Source organism: Ursus maritimus, unplaced genomic scaffold (assembly GCF_017311325.1).
Source record: "Ursus maritimus isolate PB19 unplaced genomic scaffold, ASM1731132v1 scaffold_2, whole genome shotgun sequence".
Lineage (NCBI taxonomy): Eukaryota > Metazoa > Chordata > Mammalia > Carnivora > Ursidae > Ursus > Ursus maritimus.
This window is the reverse complement of record NW_024424452.1, coordinates 16,155,686-16,175,499: the sequence shown is the minus strand read 5'-3', so window position 1 is coordinate 16,175,499 and position 19,814 is coordinate 16,155,686. Positions and strand designations below refer to the sequence as shown.

General features: G+C 44.2%; 1 protein-coding gene across 3 annotated transcripts in view; it reads left to right on the top strand.

The window, feature by feature from the left end:
- The window catches only part of ITGAM (integrin subunit alpha M), a 39,345-nt gene extending 20,099 nt beyond the window's left edge, over positions 1–19,246 (top strand). For 2 of the 3 annotated variants that reach the window (XM_008685339.2, XM_008685341.2), the window contains 21 exons: positions 9–138; positions 422–564; positions 7,708–7,848; positions 7,943–8,152; positions 10,184–10,314; positions 10,409–10,572; positions 12,489–12,643; positions 12,744–12,875; positions 13,048–13,121; positions 13,350–13,491; positions 13,588–13,710; positions 15,184–15,263; positions 15,532–15,615; positions 15,953–16,028; positions 16,554–16,661; positions 16,857–16,940; positions 17,096–17,209; positions 17,296–17,397; positions 17,628–17,738; positions 18,169–18,294; positions 18,573–19,246. In XM_008685339.2, coding sequence (XP_008683561.1) covers positions 9–138; positions 422–564; positions 7,708–7,848; positions 7,943–8,152; positions 10,184–10,314; positions 10,409–10,572; positions 12,489–12,643; positions 12,744–12,875; positions 13,048–13,121; positions 13,350–13,491; positions 13,588–13,710; positions 15,184–15,263; positions 15,532–15,615; positions 15,953–16,028; positions 16,554–16,661; positions 16,857–16,940; positions 17,096–17,209; positions 17,296–17,397; positions 17,628–17,738; positions 18,169–18,246 — 2,382 coding nt within the window. In that variant the 3' untranslated portion in view covers positions 18,247–18,294; positions 18,573–19,246. The remainder of the gene's footprint in view (positions 1–8; positions 139–421; positions 565–7,707; positions 7,849–7,942; positions 8,153–10,183; positions 10,315–10,408; positions 10,573–12,488; positions 12,644–12,743; positions 12,876–13,047; positions 13,122–13,349; positions 13,492–13,587; positions 13,711–15,183; positions 15,264–15,531; positions 15,616–15,952; positions 16,029–16,553; positions 16,662–16,856; positions 16,941–17,095; positions 17,210–17,295; positions 17,398–17,627; positions 17,739–18,168; positions 18,295–18,572) is intronic. The other variant, XM_008685340.2, reaches the window with a different exon arrangement.
- The last annotated feature ends 568 nt before the right edge of the window (positions 19,247–19,814 follow it).

Sequence of the window (19,814 nt, the reverse complement as noted above, 5' to 3'; positions counted from 1 at the left end):
TTTCCCAGAATGGCGTCTTGCTAGGTGCCGTGGGGAGCTTTGACTGGGCTGGTGGAGCCTTTCTTCACGTGTCAAAGGATAAATTCACCTTCATCAACACAACCAGGATAGATTCAGACATGAACGATGCTTACTTGGGTAAGTGGAAAGGGCAGGGTAACTTCAAGAAGGGGTCAGGATATGGCATAACTCAATTAGCATATATTATCATTGGATCTTTTTTGGGCCCTCAGAATAACTTTAAAGACAGAAATTTCAAAATTTCAATTTAATTATGTTAACGAAGGGGAATAGAGTGAAAGATCCAGTTATCCCTACTGAGCCTGAGGCTCCTACATTGCCCCTACTCAAGGGATGGGTCTCTCAGAGGAGGCAAGGTCTGTGAAGTAAAGCACTTACCTTCTCAGATCACCATCTCCAGGTTATGCTGCTGAAGTCATCTTGAGGAGCAGGGTACAAAACCTGGTTCTTGGGGCGCCTCGATATCAGCACATTGGCCTGGTGATAATGTTCAGAGAGAATGCTGGTACCTGGGAGGCCACCTCGGTCATCAAGGGCAGCCAGGTAAGGGCAGAGCACGTGGAGCACAAATGTGCAAACAGAGGTGCCCCGGGGGCTGACATTCCCGGATGGGCTCATCAGGTGCCGTGTGTGTCAGTTTGTAAAGGAGCTTTCAGACGGCTTTGAGCTGGAAAGTCACAGGAATAAGCTTTGCATTTGAGAATGTTGTGTCCTCACTTTTCCTTTTTAAAAAGACAGAGAGTGTGGGGCGCCTGGGTGGCTCAGTCGTTAAGCGTCTGCCTTTGGCTCAGATCATGATCCCAGGGTCCTGGGATCGAGCCCTGCGTCGGCCTCCCTGCTCCGCTGGGAGCCTGCTTCTTCCTCTCCCACTCCTCCTGCTTGTGTCCCCTTTTTTGCTGGCTGTCTCTTTCTCTGTCAAATAAATAAATAAAATCTTTAAAAAAATAAAAAAATAAAAAGACAGAGAGTGTGAGTGGGTGGGGGGGCAGGGGCAGAGGGAGAGAGAGAATATTAAGCAGGCTCCATGCATGGAGCCCGACGCAGGGCTTGATCGCATGACCCTGAGATCATGACCTGAGCTGATATCAAGTGTTCGACGCTTAACTGGCTGAGCCACCCAGGGGCCCCTCACTTTTCTTTCTTTTTTTTTTTTTAATGATTTTTTATTATATTATGTTAGTCATCATACAGTACATCCCCGGTTTCCGATGTAAGGCTCGATGATTCATTAGTTGTGTATAACACCCAGTGCACCATGCAATACGTGCCCTCCTTACTACCCATCACCAGTCTATCCCATTCCCCCACCCCCTTCCCCTCTGAAGCCCTCAGTTTGTTTCTCATAGTCCATAGTCTCTCATGTTTCATTCCCCCTTCTGATTACCCCCTCTTTCTTTATGCCTTTCTTCCCCTACCGATCTTCCTAGTTCTTATGTTCCATAGATGAGAGAAATCATATGATAGTTGTCTTTCTCTGCTTGACTTATTTCACTTAGCATTATCTCCTCCAGTGCCGTCCATGTTGTAGCAAATGTTGAGAACTCGTGCTTTCTGATAGCTGAGTAATATTCCATTGTATATATGGACCACACCTTCTTAATCCAGTCATCTGTTGAAGGGCATCTCGGCTCCTTCCACGATTTAGCTATTGTGGACAATGCTGCTATGAACATTGCCCCTCACTTTTCTAACGACAACAAATAATGACACTTGACTTGTGCAGAGCTTTCTATGAGTCTCCCTGCACACAGAGCTGGTATTTCACCAATACAACCAGTATAACCATATTAGTTATTAAAATATTGAAATAATTCCATATCTGCCAATCAGTAGCTGCTTTCCTGAGATGAATGCCCTCTTCCCCCACCTCTGCATTCTGGTCCCTTTCCCAATACTCTTTGAACTTCCCCATGAGCCGGGAACTATGAGGTCAGACAGGGCACCTCAGGGGAGCTTTCACACCTACTCCAGCTAAGCCCCTGGTCGGTGCCTGAGCAGCCCCAGCAGTTCGATTTTTTGAAAATCACCCCTGCAAAAGCAGTGCCGTTGCATCTTATGTGGTATGAGAGGCAGAAATTTCTAGGTCCCATTATCCTTGCAAAGTCCTGAAATAGACCTGCGCTCGTGATGTGTCTGTAGTTCTATGTGCATTCCTTAAATTTTCATCACTGTTCACTTTGGCCAGCAATTCATGCATCATAGGTGGATGAAACCAGTTTCGTCTGATACCTNNACCGCTTGTCATAATTCTTTGCCATTCCTGAAATTTTTCCAATGGCCTTTTCGTAGGTTTTGTCAACACATACTGACTGTTGATGGCATCAGTTCCTGACACGTACAAGGGGTGGGGTGGGGAGAATGTGTAGAGGAATTCCAGGAAGTCAAGTGTGGATGTGATGCTATGTCTCTATTTTGTGTGCATGGTCCAGGATCACGTGGAGAAGGCGAGCTAATGAACTCCTTCACCACATACAGGTATTACGCATGCAAATGATAATCAAGGATGATAAATACTTAAACTGGAGCAGTGTGGGTGTTATGAGAGCAAATGGGAGGGGCATCCACTCAAGAGCATTAGGGAAGCTTTCCTGGAGAAAGCGACAGTGAAGGGGGAAGAATAGAGAAGTGAAGAATGGAGAAATAAAGGGCCAAAGAAGGGAGAGAGCAAGAGACAGTTCAGAGTGTGTGTATTGGGGTGCGGGGTGTGTGTGTGGGTGAATACACTGGGAACGAGGGTAAGAAAGAGATTAATCTCAAATCTATCCACTCCCTCCATTTCTACTGAAATCAGCCTGGTCCGGGCCATCATCATCTTTCGCGTGGACTTAGCTGTAGCCTTGCTGGTCTCCCATAGTCTCGTGTTGCCTCCTTCTCTAATCCATAGGGGAAGGGTGAACTTTCTTTTTTTTTTTTTTAAAGATTTTATTTATTTATTTGACAGAGATAGAGACAGCCAGCGAGAGAGGGAACACAAGCAGGGGGAGTGGGAGAGGAAGAAGCAGGCTCATAGTGGAGGAGCCTGATGTGGGGCTCGATCCCAGAATGCCGGGATCACGCCCTGAGCCGAAGGCAGACGCTTAACCGCTGTGCCACCCAGGCGCCCCAAGGATGAACTTTCTAAATGAGAAACTGTTCATATCAATCTGCAGTTTAAAACCCTTTGTTGACTACAGACCAATATTTAATAAAAAATTAAATCTATAAAAAGAATATCTGTAAAAAGGATAATACGTCATGACCAAGTGTGGTTTATCCCAGGAATACAAGGCTTGTTCAACAGTGTTGAGAAATGGACAAGCTGATTCCAAAGTTCACATGGAAATTCAAGGGACACAGAATAGCCAAAATAATCTTGAAAAGGAAGAATTTCCAATTTCAAAACTTAGTACCAATCTACAGTAATTAAGATGGTGTGGTGCCAGCAAACAGATCAATGGAATAGAACTGAGAGTCCAGAAATAAACCTTACATCTACAATCGATCAATTTTTGACGAAGGTACCAAGTTCATTTAATGGGGAAAAATAATCTTTCAGCAAATGGTTCTGGGCCAACTGGATATCCCCTACCTCACAATATACAAAAATTAACTCAAAATAGATAAAAAACCTAAATGTAAGCAATAAAGCTATAAACCTCTCAGAAGGAATCAGGTTAATTTTTGTAACCTTAGATTTGGCAGGGATTTTTTTCTACTTTTCTGGATTTTTTAAAAACTTAAAATCAATTAATTAACATAGAGCATATTATTAGTCTCAGGGGTAGAATTTAGTGATTCATCAGTTGCATATAACACCCAGTGCTCATTACATCAAGTGCCCTCCTTAATGCCCATCACCCAGTTACCATCCCTCCCCAACCTCCCTGCCAGCAACCCTCAATTTGTTTCCTCAAGTTCAGCGTCTCTTATGGTTTGCCTCCCCCTCTATTTTCATCTTATTTTATTTTTCCCTTCCTTCCCTATGTTCATCTGGTTGGTTTCTTAAATTCCACATAGGAGTGAAATCATATGGTGTCTGTCTTTCTCTGACTTATTTTGCTTAGCATAATACCTTCTAGTTCCATCCATGTTGTTGCATAGGACAAGATTTCACTCTTTTTGATGGCTGAGTAATATTCCAGTGTGTGTGTGTGTGTGTGTGTGTGTGTACACATATACATATATCACATCTTCTTTATCCATTTGTTTGTTGCTAGACATCTGGGCTCTTTCCATATTTCAGCTATCGTGGACATTGCTGCTATAAACATTGGGGTGCATGTGCCCCTTCAGATCACTGTGTTTGTATCCTTTGGATAAATACCTAGAGGTGGGTGGGGGGACGGGGTAACTGGGTGATGGGCATTAAGGAGGGCACTAGATGTAATGAGCACTGGGTGTTATATGCAACTGATGAATCACTAAATTCTACCCTGAAACTAATAATACACTATATGTTAACTAAATTGAATTTAAATTAAAAAATTTTAAAAAGAAGAAAGAAGGAAAAAAAAGAGAAAAAAAGAATTAAAAAGAAGTACCATTTACAATAGCACCAAAGATGATGAAATACTTAGATATAAATTTAACAAAACGCGTATGATTTCTGTATGCTGAAAGCTACGAAAACACCAATGAGAGAAATCAAAGCCCTAAATAAATTGAGAGATATACAGTGTTCATGGACTGGAAGACTCAGTATTATTAAGATATCAATTCTCCCCAGGCTGATCTATATATTCAACATAATCCCAGTCAAAATCCTAGACGTTTATTTTGTAGAATTGACAAGTAGATTTTAAGATTTATATGGAAAATCAAAGAAAGTCACATATCCAACCATTTGAAAAAGAAGTTAAGCAAATACCATTAGGTATTTAGTGAACAATTCATACACCACGGATTTTAGACTAACTATAAAGTTATAGTAATCAGGACAGTGTGGCATCGGCAAAAGACACGAAGAACGGTGGAACAGAATAGGTCTGGAACAGACTGACACACACATAGTCAATTGATTTTAAATAAAGGCACAAAGACATTTCAATGGAGACTTCAATGGAACAATTAGACATCCATAGTAAAAACAAAACAAAACCTCTACCCATATTTCATATCATATTAAGATTAGTTCAAAGTAGACCATGGAGCTAAGTCTAAAATACAATACTTGTGGAAGAAAACATAGGAGAAAATCTTTGTGACCGTATGTTAGGCAAAGGGTTCTTAGTTATAACACTAAAAGCATGGTCCATAAGGGAAAAACTGATAAATACAACTTCATCAAAATGAAAAGCTTTTGCTCTATGAAAGACACTGTTAAGAGAATGAACAGACAAGCTACAGATTGGGAGAAAATATTTGCAAATTTTCCTTCTTTTCTAAATTAGGTAGCTGACAAAAACCATGCATCAGAATATATAAACGATTCTCAAAGACTCAACAATAAGAAATCAAACCATCCAATTAAGAAATAAGCTAGATATTTTAACAGACATTTCACCAAAGAAGATGCACAGATGGCAAATAAGTACATGAAGATATCCTCTATGTCATTAATCATTACAGAAAGGCAAATTAAAACCACTATTAGAGGGACGCCTGGGGGCTCAGTCGTTAAGCATCTGCCTTCGGCTCCGGGCGTGATCCCAGGTTCCTGGGATCGAGCCCCGCATCGGGCTCTCTGCTCCGCTGGGGAGCCTGCTTCTTCCTCTCCCACTCCCCCTGCTTGTGTTCCCTCTCTCTCTGTCAAATAGATAAATAAAATCTTTAAAAAAATAAAATAAATCTACTATCAGATACTGCTCCATAGCTATCAGAATTATTAACGTAAGGAAATACACTGGAAATATCAAGTCTTGGCAAGGATGTGCAACAACGAAAACTCTCATACCTTGCTGTCTGAATGAAAAATGGCACGCCTACTTTGGAAACAGTTTGTCAATATCTTATAAAGTTCAATATGCGGTTACCATACCAACAATCCCACTTTTAGGTATTTACTTAGGAGAAACGAAAACAGATATTCACATGAAAACCTGCGTGTGAATGTTTCTAGTGGCTGTATTCATAATTGGTAAAAACTAGAAACAATCCAAGTGTCCCTCAGCTGGGGAATGAATAAGTCAACTGTGGTTCATTCATTCAGTGGAATATCAGAAATATTGGGCTAGGCTGGTGATGGGTATGAAGGAGGGCACGTATTGCATGGAGCACTGGGTGTTATACGCAAGTAATGAATCATGGAACTTTACGTCAAAAACTAGGGATGTACTGTATGGTGACTAACATAATATAATAAAAATTATTATTAAAAAAAGAAATATTGGAAATAAAAAGGAATGGACTACTTACATACGTAACAACCTGACTGAATCTTAAATACATTATTGTGGGTGAAAGGAGCCAGACATGAAAAGCTACATACTATATAATTCCATTTATACAACATTCTGGAAAAGGAAAAACTATAGGGACAAAAAACAGGTCAGTGTTGCCAGGGGTTGGTGTTGAGGGAAGAGGTTGATTACATTAGGGCATGAGGGAATACCGTGGGAGTGATGAAACATATCTTGAACATTGGTGGTGGTTACATGACTGTATGTGTTTGTCAAAACTTACAAAACTGTACTAAAAAGGCTGGATTTTATTGTAGGTAATCAACTTGACCTAAAGACAAAAAAATCCTACTGACTTTAGGTCAAAGCTTAAATGCCTTTATTGGGCAATGAGTGAGGCCTCCTTCCATGGTGTGTGGGGCAGAAATCAGATTGTAGTGAGTCATGTCTTGACGTCTGCACTTCTCATTCCAAGAATTTGCCCCACTTTGAAATTGCTAAATACATCTCCCTGTTTGTCTGGTACTGTTTCCCTCTGCTCCCCTTGCTCCATGGAGAACCCACTACCCAGCCCCATGCTCAACAAATTGCAAACCTTTGGGCTAGCCCAGTGATGGGTATTAAGGAGGGCACGTATTGCATGGAGCGCTGTGTTATACGCAAACAATGAATCATGGAACACTACATTGAAAACTAATGATGTCCTGTATGGTCACTAGCATATCATAATAAAAAAAATTGCAAACCTTTGTTTGTTGAATGAATGAATGAATGAATGAATGAATGACTAAATGGATGAGTCTTGGGGATGAATTCTACACATTGACATTGAACATATTTTTGTGTTTTTGGAACATACTTTAAAAATTTTTATTTTATTTTATTTTTTAAAAAATTTTTAAATTTTTTATTCTTTAAAAATTATTTTAAAAGATAGACAATACCTCACAATATCATGCAAAAAAAAAAATTCCTGTAGCCATAGTTATTTTTAACCTAAGCCAGTTGATTCCTTACCAGCCAGACTGTCAACTTTGAATTTTTTACCCCCCTAAAGACTTACAATATATTGCAAAGATATTCCGTATGGTCTTCCAGGCTTTTCTGTGTAGTTTCCAATTCAACTTCTTCTTTGCTATACTAATCATCTCCCTGGACCGCCATTGTTGGTAAATCCTTAGCCACCGCCCATCAACTCTATCATATTTTCCTCAGCTGGCAGTACACTCAAATGAGAGTGTGAATTGTGCAGAAGATCAGATCTGCTCCCAGGTGCTTCCCCAGCTGGTATGATTTTTCCTCACAGGGAGAAAATACTCACACTTTGATTTGGTGGCAAGAGATGTGATCCCGGACTCATCTCTTTCAGATTGGCTCCTACTTTGGGGCCTCCCTCTGCTCTGTGGACATTAACAAAGATGGCAGCTCTGACCTGGTCCTCATCGGGGCTCCCCATTACTACGACCAGACAAGGGGAGGCCAGGTGTCTGTGTGCCCCTTGCCTCGAGGGGTGAGTGACTATAGGAGCCTGGGCTGGGTGGGGGCCTGGGTGTGGGGTGGGGGAGTTGCCCAGGTTGGGACTTGACTCTCTTTTTATTCAACAGAAGGCAAAGTGGCAGTGTGGGGCTGTTCTCCGTGGGGAGCAGGGCCACCCCTGGGGCCGCTTTGGAGCAGCCATGACAGTGCTGGGGGATGTGAATGGGGACAAGCTGACAGACGTGGCCATCGGGGCCCCAGGAGAGCAGGAGAACCAGGGTGCTGTCTACCTATTTCATGGAACCTCAGGACCGGGCATCAGTCAGTCCCACAGCCAGGTGAGCTCGGGTCACTGTCCCCGTCATGACAGTAGCTTCTTTGTTGATCTGTCCCTTTCTCATTCAACATCCTCACAGCTGCCAGATGAGTTCTCCCAGTACTTCTTTTCAGAACCTTCAAAAGTAATAACACACTTCATAGAAATTCTCACCACAACTATAGGAGGTGCATGGGGCATCATCACCCCCACTTTACAGATGAGGAGATTAAGGCTTAGAGGTGGTAAATGGCCAGCTGGAAGCGTTGGGATGTAGGCATTCCTTTCTTCGGAATCTCAGTCAGTCTTGTTAGGGAGACCAATAGTCCTGGTTTGTTCCCATCTGTCCTGGTTTTAGTACTGAAAGAAAGAAGGAACTTGCCCTTAGTTTAATGCTCTGCTCTTGCTCTCTTGAAATTCTGAATTTTTGAACGAGGTATTCTGCACTTATTTTTTTGGGGGGGGGGGAACTGGAGCCTGCAAATTATGCAGCCCATCTTGATGGTTGGTCACTTGAAATCTTGGTCACCACCCCTGGTTTCCTCTCTAAAATGCCTCCCTGTTACGTGCTAGATGGAGTCCACTGTTTGGAGGGACCCCACAGTCTGGCTCTTTCCCGCCACTGCCAGCTGAGGCCATCTGGTCTTCCGTCCGTGGGTCTCTGTCTTTTCTCCAGCCTCACATTTTTCTTAAGTCTTTTTTCTCTCTGTCCCTCCATACTCCTGCCAAATCCCTCACGCCAGAGGTTCAGTCCTACCAACACACTGAAATCGCCTGAAGGTTTAAGAAAAACACAGATGCTTAGGCCTTGCTAGTAAGGATTCCAATTTATTTATTTGGGGTTGGTGCCGCAGGTATCAGTAGAGTTTTCTAGCATTTCATTTAGAAAATTTTCACATTTACAGCAAAGCTGAAGGAATTGTACAATGAACATCCACATATTTACAACCTGGAATCTACAGTGAACATCTGACTACATTGATGTTATCACAGATCCACCCTTTTATTCATCTTATTTCTAGGCACCCGTTAGTGCCTCTTGCTTTTTAATGCACTTCAAAGTAAGTTACAATGCCCTTAACTACTTGAGTAGTTAACTAGAATTCACTAGTTAGAATATCTAGCTGGATATTCTAGTTAGATATAGCTAGTTAGAATATCACTAACTAGAATTCAATGTCTGCTTACCCTTGTTTTTATTAACAGCCAGGAAATGCACAAATCCTTTGCCGTTCAATGATTTTGACAAATGCATACACCTGTGTAACCCACATTCCTATCAAGATACAGAACATAATTACCACTCCAGAAAGTTCCCTCCTGCCCCTATCCAGTCAATTTCTGACCCCGCTCTATTCCAGAGGAAAACATTGTTCTGATGATTTTCCACCATAGATTAGTTTTGCCCATTCTAGAACCTCATATAAATGGAACAATATACCATGTAGGCTGCAGTATTTTATTTATTAAATTTATTTATTTATTAAAAGTTTTATATCTTTATTAATTTTTTTCTTCAAATTTTTATTTAAATTCTAATTAGTTAACATACCGTGCAATGTTGGTTTCAGGAGTAAAATTCAGTTATTCATCACTTACAACACCCACTCCAGTATTTTATTTTATTTTTTATTTTTTTAAAGATTTTATTTATTTATTTGACAGAGAGAGACACAGCGAGAGAGGGAACACCAGCAGGGGGAGTGGGAGAGGGAGAAGCAGGCTTCCTGCCAAACAGGGAGACCCATGTGGGGCTCGATCCCAGGACCCTGGGATCACGACTTGAACCGAAAGCAGACGCTTAACGACTGAGTCACCCAGGCGCCCCCACTCCAGTATTTTAAAGACACTTGTTAGTTGCTGCCAGGACTTTTTGGGTGTCATCTCAAGTCTGTGGTCTAAAGCTGAATAGTTGCTCTAATTCCTTGAGAAGTTGTAGGAGATGAGACTTGAGTGGAGCCCAGACAATATGTGCTTGGGTCACTCTTGGCAACAGAGTTACACACGTCTGTATTCTTTCCCACTCCCTTTCTGTCCTCTTTTCTACCCTCAGCGGATTCAAGGCTCCCAGGTCTCCCCCGGACTCCAGTATTTTGGTCAGTCACTAAGTGGGGGCCAGGACCTCACAATGGATGGCCTCGTGGACCTGGCCATAGGGGCCCAAGGCCGTGTGATGCTGCTCAGGTGAGAACTTCTTTTGGAGGACACCAAATATCTTCCCTTTAAGGAATGGCTTTGTTGCCTGAAGGCCTCTGATGGCCCTCTGGTGTCCCTACAGATCCCAGCCTGTGCTGAGCCTTGAGGTGACCATGGAGTTCATACCCAAGGAAGTGGCAAGGAGTGTGTTTGAGTGCCATGAAAAGGTGGAGAAAGGCCAGATTGCTGGAGAGGTCAAAGTTTGCCTCCGTGTCCGCAAGAACACAAGGGATCGGCTAGGAGAAGGTGAGGCTGGGTAGGTAAGTCTGAAAGGGTTAAATGACTAGAGACATTGATGGGTGGCCCACTCCAGTCTTTCCAGCCTTCTAGCAGTTCAGAGCAAACTTCCAGACAGGCTCCGACAGCCTTTCCCAAGTGTGGCTGGAGTGAGCAGGCATTTCTCTGGCTGGGTGGAGAGGCCCAGCAAACCCCACCAAAAAGTGAGTATGTGGCACTCCCTTACTCTCTCAGTTCTCCAGAGAAGCAATGGCCCCACACCTGTGAACTAACCAGGATTTTTTTAAGCTCAAGAGATAACTCATTCACAAAACATTCAGACATGCATTTTATCACAGCGAACTTGACTTTCTCCTTATCTCTATTCTGAAAAAGTAACATTGTGCTTGGTGTGGAGGAATAGTAACAGTGGTACTAGAGAGAAACGAGGAGGAAATAAAATCAGGTTTCTAGCAGTAATCTTACTGGGCTGAGGAGACAGCAGTCAGTTTGGGGCAGCCAGCGTGGCTAGACACTGAGCACAAAATGTTGGAGAGTAGAGAATTGCATAGAAGGTGCCCCAAAACCTACATATAAATTCCTCTCCAGTATTGGTTGACTTCCTAAGCCATGTATGTCTAGGTCAATATTCTAAGAAACTCAGTAGAAGATAGCAACTAAAGAGTTGAGTGGAAGTTGAGCTCTCCAGCGCTGGGGAAACAGAAATTTGAGAGGAACATTAGTAAGTAACTTGGTTTTTCTGTTGGGAAAATGTCTATTCAGACCAGCAACCAAGAGAAGCAAAGACAATAGAAATAGACTGATAGGTGATTCAGAAATTAGAGTTATTAGGAATTTAAAAAACAGCTACAGTTACTATCTTCAAGAAGAAAGTGGAAGTGATGGAGAAGTTCAGAAAAGACCCGGAATTCATAAAATAGAGTAAAATGGAAATCTAGCACTGAAAAATACAGTGACTGAAATTAAGAGTTCAATAAATACATTTTACAGCAGGTTAGAAGCAGAACAGAGAATTAGTGAGCAGGAAAATAAATCAATAGAAAATATTTAGAGAGAAAAAAGGATGAAAAGTACAGAGCGGAAGCGTAAGACATATGGAACATGGTGAAAAATTTAATAAACATGTAATTGGAATTCCACAAGGAAGAGAGAGAGAGTAAAAAAGAAGTAACAAAATAGTGGTAATGCATTTTCTAAAACTGATGAAAGACATCAAGATTCTCTGCCACATCAAAGCAGGATAAATATAAAGGAAACCATACCATAGTATATTATAGCGATGTATAAAACATTATGCGTTATACCATACCAAAGCACAAACTGTTGAAGACCGAAGTTAAGAAAAAAGTTAAGAGCACCCGGGAAAATATACTTAATTTTCTAGTATGTAACAGAATAGCTACCATTTATTGAGCGTTTCCTGTGTGGCAGGCACTGGTGCTAAATGCTTTATGGACACTATTGCATTTAATTTTTACCACTGGGAAGGTACACTTATTATTCTCAATTTAAAATTAAGGGAGAGACAAACCATGAGAGACTATGGACCCCGGGAAACAGACTGAGGGTTTCAGAGGGGTGGGGAATGCGGGGATGGGTTGGCCTGGTGATGGGTACTAAGGAGGGCACATATTGCAATGAGCGCTTGGGTGTTATATGCAAACAATGAATCGTGGAACAGTACATCAAAAACTAATGAAGTATTGTATGGTGACTAACAACATAATAAAAAAAAAAGGAAGGGGAAATCACAACCTAAAGGCTACCTCCCCCCCGCCCAAAAAAAAGAAGGAATGGAAACTCAGAGAGGTCATATAACGTGCCCAAAGTCATATGGCTGGAGAGCAATAGAGCTGGGCCTCGAATTCATGCTTGTTTGATTCCAAAGCTGGGCTCCTCACCACCATGCTGCCCTGCCCCCTCAGGAGAGATCCAGAGCACCGTTACCTATGACCTGGCTCTGGACCCAAGTCTTCCACATCCCCGAGTTGTCTTTGATGAGTCAAAGAACAGCACACGCAGACAGACAAGGATCTTGAAGCTGAATCGAGAATGTGAAACCCTAAAGCTACTGTTAGTGGTGAGCAAGGGTTGGCCACGCTTCTGGGTCCTCCAAGCATGGGGTGGGCTTGGGAAGCTGAGGAGGGCAGACCCTGAATGAAACCCCTACTATCTCTCAGTATTGCGTAGAAGACTCAGTGACCCCCATCATCCTGCACTTCAACTTCTCTCTGATGGGGGAGCCCTTGTCCTCATTCAAGGACCTCCAGCCAGTGCTGGCTGTGGATGCTCAGAGACACTTCACAGCTTTGGTGAGTCCTCAAGCTGGGGTCCTGCAGGGGCCAAGGTCATGGAGGCACATGTTATTTCATTTCACATAATTTTATTTCAATATTTTATTTTATTGTTTCATTTCACATCATTTCATTCTTTCCTTTCCTTTCCTCATATTCTTTCTTTCTTTCTTGTTTTTTTTTCTGGTAGTTTCCCTTCGAGCAGAATTGTGGCAATGACAGCATCTGCCACGATGACCTCAGCATCACCTTCACTTTTATGGGGTGAGTTTCTTTTCCTCGCTGCTACCTGCAAATGCACCACAACCCAGTGCTCTGTTCTTTCCCTGGCCCCCGAGGGAGTCTGGCACAGGACAGCTGCTCCAGAGGTGTGTGTGGGGCTGCCCCAGCCACTGTTTTCTCTCTCCAAGGGTCTGTGCCTCCTTCCCACCAGGGCAGACTTGCCACATGGAAGCCCTCAGCATCTCATGGCCTGGCTTGTTCTTCCCACAGCCTGGACACCCTGGTGGTGGGTGGTCCCCGAGACTTCAATGTGACACTGACTGTGAGAAACCAGGGCGAAGACTCCTACAGGACTCAGGTCACCATCTTCTACCCACCTGGCTTGTCCTATCGGAGGGTGTCAGTAGCCCAGGTAGCCAAATCCTTCTCAGGCTCTGTCTGACTTTGCTTTCCCCGTCCCTGCAAGGGGGTGGTTGACATCACTACCTCTGTCTCCCTTGCCTTCCAGAAGCCGCTCTCCTGGCGACGCTGGCGCCTGACTTGTGAGTCTGATGACTCCACCAATGGGCCTGAGGGCCTGAAGAACAGCAGTTGCAGCATACACCACCCCATCTTCCCAGACTCCTCAGAGGTCGGGCTGCTGTCCTCCTCTCTTTTTCTCTTTTGTTTTCTTCTGAATTCCTTTTTTAGAAATTTTTTATAATGTTATGTTAGTCACCATACAGTACATCATTAGTTTTTGATGTTGTGTTCCATGCTTCATTGTTTGCGTATAACACCCAGTGCTCCATGCAATACGTGCCCTCCTTAATACCCATCACCGGGCTAGCCCATCCCCCCACCTACCTCCCCTCTGAAGCCCTCAGTTTGTTTCCCGGAGTCCATAGTCTTTCGTGGTTCATTCCCCCTTCTGTTTAGCCCCCCTTCATCCTTCCCTTCCTTCTCCTACTGATCTCCCTGCTATTCCTTATGTTACACAAATGAGTGAAACCATATGACAATTGTCTTTCTCTGCTTGACTTATTTCACTTAGCATAATCCCCTCCAGTCCCGTCCATGTTGCTGCAAATGTTGGGTAATCGTTCTTTCTGATAGCTGAGTAATATTCCATTGTATATATGGACCACATCTTCTTAATCCAGTCATCTGTTGAGGGGCATCTCGGCTCCTTCCACGATTTAGCTATTGTGGACAATGCTGCTATGAACATTGGGGTGCATATGGCCCTTCTCTTCACTACGTCTGTATCTTTGGGGTAAATACCCAGTAGTGTAATTGCTGGGTCATAGGGTAGCTCAATTTTTAACTTTCTAAGGGACCTCCACACTGTTTTCCAAAGTGGCTGTACCAACTTGCATTCCCACCAACAGTGTAAGGGGTTCCCCTTTCTCCACTTCTCTCTCTCTCTGTTTTTTTTTTTTTTTAAGATTTTATTTATTTATTCGACACAGAGAGAGACAGCCAGTGAGAGAGGGAACACAAGCAGGGGGAGTGGGAGAGGAAGAAGCAGGCTCATAGCAGAAGAGCCTGACGTGGGGCTCCATCCCAGAACCCCAGGATCACGCCCTGAGCCGAAGGCAGACGCTTAACCGCTGTGCCACCCAGGCGCCCCTGTTTTTTTTTTTTTTTTAAGTAGAGGCTCCTTTTTTTTTTTTTAAATAGTTTTATTGAGATATGATTCATATAGCAAAGAATTCACTCATTTCAGGTACACAATTCAACGGCTTTTAGTATGTTCACAGAGTTATACATTCATCACCATGATTGATTTTAGAATATTTTATTACCTCAAGAAAAGACCCTGCTCTCCTTAGCCATCTGCTCCAGTCCTCTCATTTCTCCAAGCTCTAGGCAACCAGTAATTTACCTTCTGTGTCTAGAGTCACCTACTCTGGACCTTTCATATAAATGGGATTATACAGCACGTGGTCATGTTCTCAAGGATCCTCCATGTCTGCAGCATGAATCAATACTTATTTCTTTCTACTGCTGAAAGTAGTTTGTTATCTGGATGCACCACATTTTATTTCTCCATTCTTTAGTTGATAGACATTTGGGTTGTTTCTTCTAGTCTTTTCACTGTCTCTCTTTTCTCTGACTCCAGGTCACTTTTAATATCACATTTGGTGTGGAATCCGATGCTTCCTTTGGAAACAGAATACTCCTCAAGGCCAATGTGACCAGGTGTGCTGTGCCCAGCTTCCCCGCTTTGAGGTCCCAAACCCCTGCCCGGTGTGGACCACTGCCCTCTCCCCACTGGTTCTCCCTTCAGCTCATTTATTTATTTATTCATTTATTCAATAAATACCGACTGAGCACCCTCCAGGTGCCAGGCATTTTACCCAAGGCTGGTGGTGGGACAGCAATGGACAAGACATCTGTGGTTCCTGCCCTTGCAGAGATTATAATTTAGTGGAAAAGATCTACAAGAAAGCTCTCTGTTTCCCTTCAGTGAGAACAACACGACCAGGACCAACAAAACTGAATTCCAGCTGGAGCTGCCTGTGAAATACACTGTCTTTGCGGTAGTCACCAGGTACTGGCTTCTAGCGCTCTAGCTCTGCCTTTACCCCTGGGCTGAACATGGCCCATTGTGTATTTGTGTGTGTGTGTCTAGCATATGTGTGTATGGGTGTGTACTTGTGCAGATGTGTGTGTGTGTGTGTGTGTGTGTGTGCATGGCCCAAGCTATGTGTATGGCCCATCCTGTGTGTCTGACACACATGGCCCCCTAGACACCATCCCACTGGCACCCTCGCGGGGCAGTATTACCCATGTGTCTATTCACTCCCCAACACACTTTGCCCAAGTCCCACTCCCAGGACACCTCTAAAGTCCTGACACTTCCTGTACTTTCTTCTTTCTCCCATCAGCCATGAGGTCTCCACCAAATATCTCAGCTTCATAGCTGAGGAGAAGACCAGCCACAGTATAGAGCATAAGTACGAGGTGGGTAGCTGAGGAGGAGGCCCGGGAGGAAAATCAACGTGATGGGAACGCAGTAATGGGAAATAATGATGGGAGACATGCATCAGATGCCTACTATGTGCTGGGTTCTGTTCCAGACTTATTCTCACCCTATACACACACAAGCGTGCACACACACACACACACACACACACACACACACACGACTCATTTTATCGTTACAATGACTCTTTGAAGGAGGGACTGTCATTATCTCCAGTTCCCAGATGGAGCAACTGAGGCCCAGAGAGGTTAACAGAACACGGCCATGGTCTCACCACTGGTAGTGGAAGAGCCACTGCTGAGTACCAGCCTGTCTGGCTCTCAAATGTGTGTTTAACTCCTACCCCTTCTGCCTCCCAGAAAGCATCAAGAGGCAGGCCGCTTGGGTCTGTGAGGCCTTATTTAGGTGTCCTGGGCTGTCTGGAGTGGGGAGGCTGATTCTAGTTGCTGGTGGGAGCAGAAGGCCAGAGCTCTGATACCCACCACCTTCCTCCCACTGTGCAGTTTAACAACTTGGGACAGAGGAGCTTCCCCATCAGTGTGGTCTTCTGGGTGCCCACCAAGCTGAACAACGTGACGGTGTGGGACAACCCCCAGCTCAGCTTTTCCAAGGTACGTCTAGCTGGGCTTGAGGAGTGACCCAACTCCTACCACCCTAACCCTGGTCTTTCTTAAAATCTCTGTTTCCTTTGTTGGATTTTGGAGCCATTTTGACCCGTTCCTGGACCATGGCCATTTCAGTCTCTGTGAGGGTGGACCCACAAGCCCTCATTCCCCTCCCTTCTCACAGTGTCTCTCTTTCCTTAGAACCTCTCCAGCACATGCCACACCGAGGAGAGGGACCCCCTTCTCTCTGACTTCCTGCTGGAGCTTGAGAAGACTCCAGTTGTGGTGAGACTACACTTAACCTAGCTTTAGGACCACGTGCAGACTCAGCTCTGTTCCCTTGTTGGTGGCTGAGTACCATCTGTCAACTGAGCGGGCTGGGTGCATGGACATTTTCTGTATCCGGCTTAGTCATTTCTCCCCTCTGCTCCCTTCCCCAGAACTGCTCCGTCGCTGTCTGCCAGAGAATCCAGTGTGACATCCTGTCCTTTGACATCCAGGAAAAAGTCAATATCACCCTCCAAGGCAAACTCTCGTTTGACTGGTTTATCAAGGTATGTGAGGGCCAAGGCTCGGCTGGGCCCAGACATGCTACTTCAGGGGAACCACGGGCCCAGCTCCCATCCTCTCTCTCCCACAGACTTCCATAAACTACGTTCAGGTCGTGAGCAAGGCAGAGGTCTCGTTTGATAATTCGAAGTTTGCCGTGCTTCCAGGACAGGAGGCATTTCTGAAGGCCCAGGTATCTGTCTCTGACCCTGAGGGACTACTGGAGGGAGGAGGGGAGGCTGGGCTTGTGGAGATCTCTAGGTAAAGAGATAGAGAGAGACAAAGGAGGAGGAGGAGAGGAAAGAAGAGTGAGGGTATAGGGAGGGGTTAGTCATTGGGTTCAGGGAGTACACAAGGTCTGGCTGGGGACCCCCCAGAAATCTGAAGTTCATCATCCCCCCTGATGCACCCTCCCTCCCACAGACAGAAACCAAAGTGGAACTGAAGGAAGTGCACAACCCTCTACCACTTATAGTGGGCAGCTCGGTAGGGGGGCTGGTGCTTCTGGCCCTCATCACCGCCGCACTGTACAAGGTATCCCCTTTTCCTGTCTGCTCCCCTCTCCCTCACTGCTTCTTACGCAGCAGCTCATTACTGACTTTGACTCCCACCAAGTCACAGAGTCTGTTTCTTTAGCTATAAAATGAGAGTATCAATACCATTTTGTGACGGTAACTGGGTTTTAACCCAATATTTGTAGTGCGCTTAGAATTGTCCTTAGTATACAATGACCACTATGTAGGTATTAATTCTTCTCCTTTGTCTCTGTTTCTTTCTTTTCTCTCTTTCCTGTCTCTGACATCAATGCTGTCCATTTCCCTGCCCCATTTTCCCCAGGTCACTTTACACTCTGCCACATTATTCTTTGTGCCTCCTGGTCCCTCTGTCTCCCCTCCTGGTCTGCATGGCCTTTGCCACTTCCCTGGCTTCGGTGATCCTTACTCCTTTGTCTCTGCCTCCACAGCTTGGCTTCTTCAAACGGCAATACAAGGACATGATGAGTGAAGCTGGTCCCGAAGCTGCCCAGCCCCAGCCCCAGTAACAGCTCCTTCCCCATTGAGTGACCTCTCCTGCAGCAAGTAGGACATTGGTTAGACCAACATGCAGGTCCCCAGGCTGTTGGACGGATTCAGCTATTAGGGGAGTGGGGTGGGAGCGTCTCATTCAGGAAAGAACATCTTGGACTTCCACTTGTGTGTGCGTATGTTTGTGTGAGTGTGTGTGCAAGCATGTGCATGAGTCGTGTGCATGACGCAGATGTTTCTTGGATGGGAATGAGTGCCTTCAACACAACCTCTCACGCAGAAGGGAACTGCTTGGGCTTCCTCGTGTGGGGGTGAAGGTGCCTTTGGACCTTTTTCCTGACAGGTGATGGCAGCTTTTGTGGGTGAACATAAAGCGAAAGGAAGAGGGACCTCCTTTCGTGGGCGAAGACCCAGACCTGCAGCAGCTGGATGGAGACCACACTGGAAGAACCACGGCGAAGCCAGGATTTGGTCAGCCACCAGGAGCCTGTCCACCCATTCCACACTTGAGCTGTAGAAGGTCCAAGAGACAATGGTGCACCTCCCTTTATCTATGCATTTACTTATTATTTTAATGTTATTTTTATTTTTTGGATAGATAAACCTTATCCATAGTACAAAAATAAAAAAATGTGGAAGCAGGTGTGGTGAAGTTTCCCTTCCATTCTGGTCCCCTCAGCCATTCAAGTCTCTGCTACGGGGCTGTCAAGGCTGTGTGTTTTGGGGTCTCCTTCACAAAGATTCTAGGCATATGCAAACACACAAATACAAGCTTTTGTACACAAATGATAATAGATGTTATTTATACTGTTCTGGATCTTGCTTTATTCATTAATGTAGTTCAGATGTTTTATATCAAGACATAAAGTATTTTGTCATTCTTTCATACAGCTGCATAGTACCCCTTTGTGTGCACGGATCATAATGTGTTTAACCAGTTTCCTTTTGGAATGTGATGTCCAGCCTCTAGCAAATACAAACAATGGTGATTTAATAAATTGAACAGATGTCATTTTTCATATGTGTAAAGATAATTTCTAGGTTATATCCTCAGAAGTTTGAGTTCTTCTGGAAGCAAACCCAAGATAAGAATTTGAGTGAAAGAAGTTTGTTTAAGAGTGGCCCCAAGAAATAGGGGATGGATGTGGGCTGGGAAAGAAAGTCATCCAGAAAAGGGTGTATTTTCAAGAGACATCACCGTGAGCCCCTGGAGTGTAACCCCATTGGGAGTTCTAGGAGACGGAGCAGAATGCAAACCTCAGCATTGTCCCACTCGAAGACAGAAGGGACTGAAGTATGTATACAGTTGACCCTTGAACAATGCTGGGATTAGGGGCACTGATCCCTCATGCTGTTGGAAATCCATGTATGACTTTTGACTCCCCAAGAACTTAATTACTAAGCCTTACTGATAACGTAAACAGTCAACACCTAATTTGAATGTTGTATGTATTATATTATGTATCCTTATAATAAAGTAAGCTAGGGAAAAGACCATGTTATTAAGAAAATCCTAAGGAAGAAAAAATACATTGGTAGTCCTGTATGTATAGTTACTGAAAAAATCCACATGTACGTGGACCTG